Source organism: Buteo buteo, chromosome 3 (assembly GCF_964188355.1).
Source record: "Buteo buteo chromosome 3, bButBut1.hap1.1, whole genome shotgun sequence".
Classification (NCBI taxonomy): Eukaryota; Metazoa; Chordata; class Aves; order Accipitriformes; family Accipitridae; genus Buteo; species Buteo buteo.
The window spans coordinates 38,359,116-38,370,105 of record NC_134173.1 but is presented as its reverse complement, the minus strand read 5'-3'; the positions used below and the strand labels follow the sequence as shown (position 1 = coordinate 38,370,105).

General features: G+C 42.2%; 1 protein-coding gene across 6 annotated transcripts in view; it reads right to left on the bottom strand.

The window, feature by feature from the left end:
• Positions 1-5,549: 5,549 nt before the first annotated feature.
• Positions 5,550-10,990, bottom strand: part of CHD7 (chromodomain helicase DNA binding protein 7) — a 134,468-nt gene continuing 129,027 nt past the window's right edge. For 4 of the 6 annotated variants that reach the window (XM_075023342.1, XM_075023341.1, XM_075023345.1 and 1 more), the window contains 3 exons: positions 10,843-10,983; positions 10,239-10,343; positions 5,550-9,447 (listed from right to left, as the gene is read on the bottom strand). In XM_075023342.1, coding sequence (XP_074879443.1) covers positions 8,494-9,447; positions 10,239-10,343; positions 10,843-10,983 — 1,200 coding nt within the window. In that variant the 3' untranslated portion in view covers positions 5,550-8,493. The remainder of the gene's footprint in view (positions 9,448-10,238; positions 10,344-10,842; positions 10,984-10,990) is intronic. The other 2 variants (XM_075023346.1, XM_075023347.1) reach the window with 2 other exon arrangements.

Sequence of the window (10,990 nt, the reverse complement as noted above, 5' to 3'; positions counted from 1 at the left end):
CTATACACATTTTGCAGAGGCTCTAACTGCTCGTGTCCAAGGTTGAGTGGTTGTTGGCAGGTGAAAGGAATAATGAGGGAAAGGCCCTGCATTTTGCTACTGATTCATACCAGCAATTTATCATCTTGCAGATGAAACCATTCCTTTCCAATAGGTGATGAGAGGCTTTTGTCACCTCTGGCTCCTCTCCCTCCTGAGGCTTCTCTGTCAGAAACCCTGCCTAGGATGGGATGAGGGAGATCCTTCTTGTGCCAGCCCTGTCCATGCATTTTTCCCAGGATAAGTGAGTCAATGAGGGAAGCTCTCCGTGCCCTTGCTGTAGTCTCCATTAACAGAGCGCACCAATACAAGGAGATTCCATCAAGGACTGCTTTACTGCCTTGGCCACATCACCCTTCAGTCTTCACCTTGCACTGGAGGGGTACAACTGCCACCTTGAACCAGAAGGGAAATCACAGTATTCCCACAGAAATCTCCACATTTCTCCCAGAACTCCTGGTTCTGATTTTCCCCGTGACAATTTTTGTTTGCTGCAAGCAGCAGACACACACACATTTTTGTGCAACCCTATTGCACACTGGTCATCAGAGAGATCAGTATGCATTTAATTTGCTTTTGCCTGCTCACAGCATACTCTCCCTTACCTATCAGAAAGAGTGAAGACAAACATAAAAACCAGCTCCACAATCGCTTGCAGATTATTTCACATAGTGCAAACAGTAAAGGCTCAGCAAGAAAACCTGGTATCACTGCACGCAAATGTTGCTTGGGTCACCACAGGCATGAGGCCCAAGAAGAGATCTAAAAAGCTACTTCTCCGTGAGGAATAAATGAAGCACATGGCAGAGAAGCGTAATTTGTTCCAATTTAGTTAAGATCCTCTTGGCACGCCAACTTGCAACTGCTTTAGGAAGACTTCATTAAACTGTGCGCAAGAAAGCCCACTCAGCCTTTAGCTTGTATACAATGAAATCTACTGATGAAAACAGTTTCACAAATCCTATTCCAAATCCAGGTTAAAAACATCCACCTCTGAAATGGTTGTAGTCAAATACTACACATATTCAAGTGCTGTTACTGCATAGCGTGATCCCTACGAGCCACCAGCAGAGAAGCTGATCCAAATTCATTAGAGGCTGTTACATAGAAAGGGTGCCAAGAAGAGCTGACAAACATGAGGTATTTAGCAGCACGTACTGAAAACAGGCTGAAAGATCTTTTGGAGCTTGCCTTTCATAGCTTCTAGAAAATTCCTTTTTTTCCTTCTTTCCTTTGGATTAAATAAATATAGAGTAGGTAAGAAATTATGGCAGCTCTTCATGTGGCAAGGGAAACTAATAGGGCAATGACAAAGCTTGCTCAAGTGAAACACTGAGTGTTTAAAGCCAGCAGATGCCTTTTTCTTTTCCCGAATGCTCCTTTTTAGTGCAGTTGTACAGTGCCAATGACAGAAGGTACTCCTTGATAGGAACTGGTACTTGTAAAGCTGGACTCAAGGCCTTTTTAAAACTACCAATTTCTACTAAAAGAGCAGTGGACACTGGAAACACCAGCTAACCACTTCTTGCTATCTGACAGAAAGCAGACGAGGCTGGAAAAAACCAGGAATGTTATCTTCTCTCTACCCGTCCCTGATGTATCCACAAGCTCCCCTATCGAGGCAGCTGTAAACACAGCCAAGGAAGAACTAGGGGAGAGCTTTTCAGCACTCCCACACGACCAGGGAGAAAGAGAAGCTGTTGGCTTGGAGTATACTAAAGCTTCAGCAATCTACCATCTTAATTTCAGATTTGCCCCATCAGCAGAGCAATGCGTACAGCAGAAGCCTTTTGAGGAGAGCATGGAGCTGTGATGACGCAAATCTTGCCACTTAAAACCAGTGTCTGAACATGCAACTTTGGTAACCGCGTTTGTCAGGTGAAGCGGCTCCACCACCAAATCCAGGTATGGCCAAAGGAGCATTAAGGAAACACAAACAACGACAACCAACCTTTCTCCTGAAGAAGTCAGAGTACTGATTTATATTCACATTTCTATGATGTACTATGCAGTCAAAGCAGCAAGCGGCCCCAAGGCAGAGTGGTAGCAAGTTGCAGGGGGGAAGCAATAGCTCTAAGTCCTGCTCTGAAAGCGGGACTCAACAGGAGAACGAGAGGTGAGACCCAACGCCTGGCACACGGTTTTCCGTGGAAGCAGGAGACAGCAGAGAGAAGCTGACAGATTTGGTATCTCACAGCAGGGTAGCAGGTTCACCATCGCGCAGTGGCAGCAATTGATTGAGGGGGGGCTGTGTTACGACAGCCCGAGATGTAATGAAGATTGTCATGTTCAAGGATGAGCTGAAGTCTCTTACCCAGGCAGTCCTAATCAGGGTGGTTTGAGTACCGCGTGATTGTTGCTAACATTAGCCTCACAACATCTCTGTGAAGAAGGCAAGTGTCATTCTCCGTTCTGAAGATTGGAAACCGCAATTAAAGCAACTGCCTCGGGGAAGCAGACAGAATTAGAAATTGAATCTGGAGTCCTGGTCTGCCAATTCGCCCACGGACTCATCCTTCAAACTTGTGAGGAGGCAACTTAAGAGAGTCAAAGGGCACCTTTTACCTGCAGCCCGAGAGACACGCTCCCCCAGACTCCAGCGATAGCTCCAGCCTAACCGAACGGGCACAAAAGAGCAAGCGCTGCTTGCAAAACAAAGCGCATACCCCACTGGTCACTAGAGTGCTGCAAGCTGGAATCAATGCGATGATTGTGACAGCTGAGAACAAATTCAGCTATGTTTGACAACTTCCAGAAAATATTGGCAGAGGACAGGGAGTCGGCACTGCCCAGCAGCACCTTTGTGAATTGATTAGCCATATAGCAGATGGCAAGCCTGCTGCAGACTGAGACAGCAGAAGATGGCCAGTCTGGTTGAGAAGAACTTGAAGACGACTGGGAAGAAAAAGCATGTCCTTACAGTGACAGCCCAAAATGATATTTCGGAAATGTCAGATGCATGGCAGATGAGGAACAGGGCCGATTTTTAACATTTTCTTCAACTTTTTATTATGAGCACCTGTGCGGCTCATAAAGCAAAATTATATAGCTTAGTTTAAACCTTTCACTTTCACCTCTTTCCTTCACAAAAATCCTTAAAGAAAACATCAAAAAACATTTCTTCTTTTAAAATGTTCTTCTAAATAGGACTTATATAAGTAATCCAGGAATCAACTGGTACGTTTGAGAGAACTTCCATGCTTTCTCTGAAAGCTGACATGCCTTGAAAGTTTGATTTTAGGAAAACACTCTGGACAAAGAGCAAAGGCTTTGCCTCCGTCCTCCTGCTACATATCTTTGGGAGGGGTTTGGCACGTTTGGGGAAAATTCATATTTTTAATGGTTTTAGGAAATGCCTTAGGCTATTCGGAGTCTGCACAGCTGCTCATCAGTAGCCAGCCATGGCTGAAGGAGCAGAAACTATAGATCGGAGAAATATGCCATCTTTGTCTGGTGCAGAACAATGCTGCTGCAGTGAAATACAATGGCCGTCTCTTATTTTCTACTAGACCTCTTAAAAAAAAAAAAAAAAAAAAAAGAGTGGGGGGAAAAAAAAAAAAAAAAAGGGAAGGATCATGGAGTTTCCTTGCAGGGCCTCTGAGCGGAGGGAGCGAACATTAGCTCTGCGCTCACAGATATGCAAATCCTTCCCCAGGCCCAACAATAGCAGCAGCCCTGTGGGAGGAGGCCGACAGCACAGACCAGGCGGCTGCTGCTCCCAACTCCTGCGCCTGCAAAGCCCACAGGTTCCCGGGACTTCCCGAAAACTGGAAGGTCAAAGCATCGTCCAAGGAGAGCTGCAGAAGCTCTGATATCAGAGCTGACCGCTCATCGTCCGCAGAGAGCGCCGTTACTAGACGTTTTAAAGCCCACAGTTCGCCCGCCATTCGGTTTCCAGATGCAACTGGCCGAAAGATTGACGAATCCACGGTTCAACGTCTCTGTCTTGCCCTTTAGGTTAACAAGGCTCGCGTATAAAAAGTTGGAACTAAAAGAAAAAAGGGGCTTCTGGGGTGAGACCCCCCAATTAACAATGCTTGCATCTACATACTCCGAGCAACCTTCCTGAATGGGTGGGATGGGTTTTTGTTTTTAATGTAGACTACAATTACCAGGATATAATGAAGTCTCTGACTTGCAGCTATCACCGATATCTAAATTTTTTAAGCAAAGACTGAGGGCGTACAAGTAACAGATTGGAAACTACCAGCACTGAGCTACTGCAACACAAATAGCTCAAACGATTAAGATTTGATGGTTTTACTAGTGCTGACAGCAATCTATAAAAGCTGGAAAAACAAAACCATTCAGCAACATGGACTTATCCCTCTTTAGAAAATAATTTTTTGCACTATAGTTCACATTATCCTAAATATTTGCTATTTTGCATCAAATCTATTACCTGAAGCTGCATGCAGACTGAGCTGGGACATTCACCTTACGTTCAGAAGGTTTTTGATTGCTTCCAAAACTCCCATCAAGCTTTGATCACAGCTACCGTCAATCCTTAAAATTTCATTTTCTTCACGTATTTTCCTCGCAACAGCTGACTCAAGCTAGTGATTAGAATGGATGCCTGAAACACCATCTCACTCTGTAAGAAGCCAACTTCAGGTCTCTCCAAGGCATCATCACTTGAACCCAAAGAGGGCTACGACAGCTCATTTACACAGCACGTGCAGCCAAACCTGCAGCCAAACCTGCCACCAGCGCTCTCTCCCATTGAGGGGAGTCAGAAAACGTTCACGGGCTGGCACCTTTCAGGCCCCCAGGGAAGAGCCTGGAGGCAGCAGGACCGAGCGCTCCCAGGTGCCCTGACATTACCGGACCCCCAGCCCCAACAATTAAGGATTCAGAGGTAGCTGAAATGCAGAGCAACAGGAATCCTAAACGTCCCCAGCAGTTTTGTATGCAATATGAAATTCAATGGGAAGCTTAATACTAAAAATACAATCGATTACCCCCAGCCCCAAACCTTAAGGCTCTCTCAAATGAAAAAGTGCTTATTTTGCTGTACTAAATGGCAAAAGGTCCTCAATAGAAGGATTACTGTTATTCCAATGAACAGTACACTTAGTTTCATATCAATGTCAAATGTCAAAGAGACTGAAGCTGACAGAAGGTACCTGGGACTAGTTCAGGGGTTTGTCTGCTATTTCATCAGTGACAGTTTTCAACACTCATACTTGAACTGATTCTCCTTTACAGTCCAGTTCTTAAAAAAATATGTCTTTAATAGCCTGAGCAGATCTGTCGTTTCCCTTGGCGGGACTGCACACCATGCACACAGAAAAGGTTGTGTTAGTATGCAGACCACTGCTGTACTTTGACACAGGTACTTTCTTGAAAGCAACAAAAGAAGTCATTTGTATTCCTCAATAACCCCATTAACATTTCCGTGACCATTAGGAGGTTCAGCAAAAAATGGCTGGTGGCAAAAAAAGGCTTCTCATCGAGACAGACAAAAAGGGTGCTCCAGATGTGAATCAAGTTCAGAATAGTATCTGATCTAAGCATCTTGCTCACGTAAGCTTTTATTCATTTAGACACACTTCAAAACTCCGCAAGAATCTCTGCAATAATTAACATGTAAAAACTCTGTGTCAAATCAAAGAAAAACCTTCATATTTTCATGTAATACATTTCTCGGACATTAGATGGCAATCCCCCCACTTCATTTTTCATACTAGGGGCCCATATCCCTTCCAAAAATCAAATGTCACCTTCTTTTCAACAGGTGAGCTATTCGTTTGGCTTGTAGGAAGCAAGGCTGTTTTGGAAAGCACAGTCAGAGAACAGAGGCTCCCCCATTACCACGGCATTTGTTCTGTTGCAACAGTCTCCAGTTCTGTTTTTTTCTTTGATAGGAAAGGCAGATGAGTAACACCATTACGGAGGAACGCTTGTAATAGGGGGCAAGATTCCCTTATTTGTCGCTTGGACACCCTATGCTATGACTTGGATGTTTCTGTGCCAAAAACCTATAGGCAGAAACAGGCAGTTAGCAGAATTTCCCCCTCATTTCGACAGAGGAAGAGGGTTAGGAGAAGAAAGGGGGTTAGTGTGGCATTTAACAATATAATTTCTAGTCTTGCCAATTAAAAAGGGCCCTCCCAAGGGATATCATTAGTCTGTGTATATCTTTGCTGGGAATTATAAAACTGAATTTAAAAAAAAAAAAAAAAAGCCTATTTGGTACCAGTATGTGGACTACACAAAACAGGATGCACCAACCAACTTTTACAGTAGGAATGCTATAGGTAGAAGAAAAAATAAGACACAAGGCATTTAAATAACTTAAATAACAGCTCAGTCGAATTCAACAGAGTACGTAACACACCTGATCAAGTTAATGTACCTTGGCTTTCAGCCTCTCACTTTTTGTCGTGGTCTACGTGTGATGTTTTAGAAAGAGGCAGGAATAACACACCTCGTCAACCGTTCAGTGATGTACATGGCGGGGGGAATCCTTCCTGACCTTCATTAACTCCGTATGATCTATTTAAGTGGCAGTACAAGACATCCTGACATCTATTCATTTCAACAGTGCGTGCCTGTGATTCATTCACACAAAATTCACTTCCTAAGCCTTCATTTCTCATCTACTTTCATCATTCATGAAACATTCTTTTCAGGCCAAGTTCACCCCTTTTGATACGTCCCCCTCAGGACCAAATTTTGGCCTTGCACTACTTGTCCATTTGAGCTCTCATGCAAATTCACAGTGGACATGAGAGCAAGGTTTGCAGCTCTCCAGCATTCCAAAAGCACAGATAATATTAGTCCTAAGACAGGGGTCCACCCACAGCTGGCTACTCAAATAACTAATTTCTCTTGTACTCCACTGAAAACCTAACCTTTTATCCTCACTCTCAAGATGGTTGTGTATGTGTGTGTCAAGGTGACAACACTGTGAAAACAGAAGTTCTCAAATGGTACATTATCTCAAATATCAAAAGGTCACAAAAGGGTACAAATCGGTAGCTCTCCAGAAGAGACACTGGTTTTTATGAAAAGTGGGTCAGTTTTAGTTTCATGTAGGTTGTTTGACACAGTGGTTTCTGGCATCACAAGCTCTGGTCTACAGGATACCACAGAGCCTTTGTATCCCTTGCTGTCACTACAGCATTGTGTTTTTCTACCCATTAACCAAGGATAAATGACCTAGATATTGTGCCTATTAAAGCCTCATTTTTCTTTTGCCCTTTTGTTCTTTAGTGTACCACATTATCACATGCTGAACACATTTTAAAGTATTCTCAGTCTCTCATGCCCCTTTGAAGGAGTAAAGTAGGGTTTTTAGTCTGCATTTCTGTAGAGTTACTTAGAGTGGAAAATACGAAGGTAATTCAAGGTTTCTCATTCCTGCCTAGTCCCTTGAAGACAATCAGTTCAGCATTTACAGCCACTAATCTATAAAGAATACAGCAGAAAAATGCTATAAAAAAGCCACAATGCAAATACAGAAAGCAAACACCAGTTTTGATGTCCCTAAACACTACATTCTATAATTACATCTCTGCATATCATGGGTCACTTTTATTAAAAGCATCATTACTACAGTTGGCAGCAATTTACATCTTATCTTACATGATAGCAGTTTCCAAAGAAAAAAAATAAAAAGACATCACAACAAAGAAAAACAATACATTTACAAAGTCATGTCTGTAAACTTCAAGGCTAGTTTAGAGTTGAGGTAATGCTGTTTAGCTTTGTGGCTAAAGTAACAAAGTCCTTTAATTTAAAAAAGGTACCTGATTTTTTTCTTTTTGTTTATACCAGTGCATTACAAGATCACGAGACGATTAAACTGTAGCTTTATCCTGTAAGAACCTTCTTCGCGGGTTAATTTCCAAAAGGTACTCTTCACATTCAACAGCTGCCTTATTATTGCTGCGTCTCAAGACAGAGACATTCACACTATCATGAAGATTGTCAGAGAGAGAGTGTGTGTGTGGGTGTGTGCGCGCATGTGAGCGGGTGAACTCCCATACAGTCAAAATGAAGCGCGAGTACGATATGTATGGTAAATTTCATCTTGACCTTCACAGCAAAAAAAAATAAAAATAAAAAAATTAAATATATAACTTCATCCTTCCTTTAAGCAGCACTTCCTTCTATTAGTGCCACTTGATTACAAATTGCTGCTTAATTCATAATACCAATGGTACCAAAAGAAAAAAAAAAGCAGAGCATTATGTCAATTTCCTTAAAAAGACATGATCACCTCTCAAATTTCATCTCTCCTAGGGATAATAAATAATGCACTGCACAATACTTAATGACCAAGATACCTTTTGACACATCTGTATAACATGACTTGAACTTTTTTTTTTGCTACACTATGTTACAGAACAGCTTATAAAAACTAAGTATGGACATTAACTGTGAGTGTAAACAGTAGGACTACCACTTGTCAAAAGTTTAAAACACTTTAACTGTAACTGGTACTGGTTATTCATCATTTTCATTGTTTTCTATTTCTTCCCCCCCATCAAGTGAGTCTAATTCTTCACCCTGTGCTATTTCATCTTCTAAAACGGAGGAATCTGCAGTTTTATCAAGGCTCTCCTCTGCATCACTGCCTTCGAGATTTTCTTCATCTTTAAAGGCAGTTCCTTCAGTTTTGTCAGTAGCCTTCTCTTCATTGGAGCCCACTGCGTTTTGAAGTCCTGCTAGTGCTGGGAAACCGGGCAGAGTCAATCCTCCCAGTCCTGGAGGTAGAAACATAGATGGATAGAAGAGGCCAGGAGCCATGGTAGACAGCAGGAAAGGATTGAAGGCCAGAGGGTTTGTGGGCAATCCAGTGTTGTTGGTGGTGGTAGTGGTGACAGTGGCGGTAGTCGCCGCAGTAGCAGCACTGACAGATCCATTTGCAGAGTCAGTAGCAGAAACAGTGTCTGTGCTTTTCTCAGAGTCTTTGTTCTCCTCTTCATTCTCATTTTTCTTCTCTTCAGCTTTTGAAGCGCCATCCTCAGTCTCTCCTTGACCGGAAGCAGTAGTGGCATTTCCAGTAGTAGCCGTTATCGGGTTATTCAACAATCCGCTTAGTCCAAACATATTGGGCAATCCTGCCATCCCTGGCAACATCAGAGGCAACATGGCAGCCGGATTTTTAGCATCCCCCCCAGCAGCAGCAGCTGTTGCTAGCCCTGGTGGAAAGCCCATGAGGCCTGCAAGCTGGAGAGACTGCAGGTTCTGTAGGTTCTGGAGGCTTGTGAGGTCCATTCCAGCAAACAGACTGTTCATTAGTAGTGGGTTGATTCCCGAAGTTGATGCTACAGCAGCAGCTGCTGCAGCTGCTTTGGCAATTTCACTTTTTGGCCTTCTTCCTCTTCTGCTTGCTCCTTCCTCCCTCACAACAGGTCCAGTGAGAAGACGATCAAACATGGACTCCGGAACAAAACCCTGAAAAGGGGACATGAAAAAACAAGCTTTATTCTCAGTTAGCTTTTATAGCTTTCACCAGTTAACTGACAATGATGGAAGAAACAGAAAGGATTTCAGCATACTCCAAAACTGGTTTGTTTTTCAACCCTGGCAAATCGTGACTAGCTAGCTACTACAGTGAATGGTAGTAGAACACGTAAGAAAAACTGAAGAAAGCAAAGTCACAGATTTTTTACTTTTGAACACATTAAAACAACACATGCTCAAAATCTGTAGCTTCATTAAAAAAACCTCACCCTGATGTACTGCAGTTATGAGTTTATACCTTTGTACTTCATGCTGAACTTCAGTATAGTAGTATTTTATTCAAATGAGTATTTGCAGAATTGTACCCTTTATTTTCAAACAACTGTTGTAAAATAAAAGGCAGAAAACCTAATCCTTTGATGCCGCCTGTTACCAAGATGATGAATTCTATTTCTGTTATGAATATGACAAATATTTTCTTAATAGTTCCTGATGTATGAATACCTGTGTTTATTAAGGTTTGTTGTTTGCAAGAAAAAAATAATGCAAACCAAAAGCTGAAGGCTGCCTTACTGCAGCTGATTTTTCGAGTGTACTTCAATCCCATTCTGCAGCAGCCTCCTATCACCACCCGCCCCAAGCTGGGTAACTCTCACCCAGACACTACAATTTCCTCAGCTCAAAACCAGCTACAAGATAAAGACTTAATAATCAATTTACACAGCCTTCAACTTTTTCGTGCTATAATCTACAGTGAAGCATGGAATGAGAGTTTCACTTACAGACTGTTTAACAATGTCAGTCCAATCTGGAGCAACAGCAAATTCAGGATTTTCTTCCAGCCATCTTGGCAAGTCCTTCATTGGAGGGGCCATAGCTCCACCCATCTAATGCAAAAGACAAGGTTAGTACTTTAAAAAACCCCCAAAACCCCAAAAAACCAACCCCAAACCAAACAACTATTTATATGGACATTTTCTATCTGTGCACTTTAATCTCTGAAGGATGGCAGTGAAGACTTTCAGTTCAGACTGTGGAAAACTACATGGAGACCAGCTAATGGTAATAGAATTGAGAAGATCATGTTTTAAAAATATATAGTAAAATGCTGCAGCTTAGGCAGGGCTAGTAATGAAATTTGTACCTGATATAAAGAAAAAATGTGCTATATAGTTTCAAAAAGTAAGAGTTATTTACTCAAGTGATTTATATGAACTTATCAGAAGAACGAAGAAGGAATTAAAGTAACTGGGTGGTACATTACAGTAGGAATAACTGCCGGTGACAAATTATTGAACTTTTAAAAGGAAAGCTTGGAATAGAAAACCTGCTTTCCACATGCAAAGACGTTATTAAAGATCTCCACTGCACTAACTTAATTTTTACCTTCTTTCCATTTCGCTTATTTACAACAGGTACCCTTTCCTCTCCTGTCAAGGTGTTTATATCCAGTTTATTAGGGTTTCGACATCTGTGTCGTTTTTGTTTCGGCTTCTGAAATGGGGAAAACAGCACATCTGCACTCTTCTGGAAA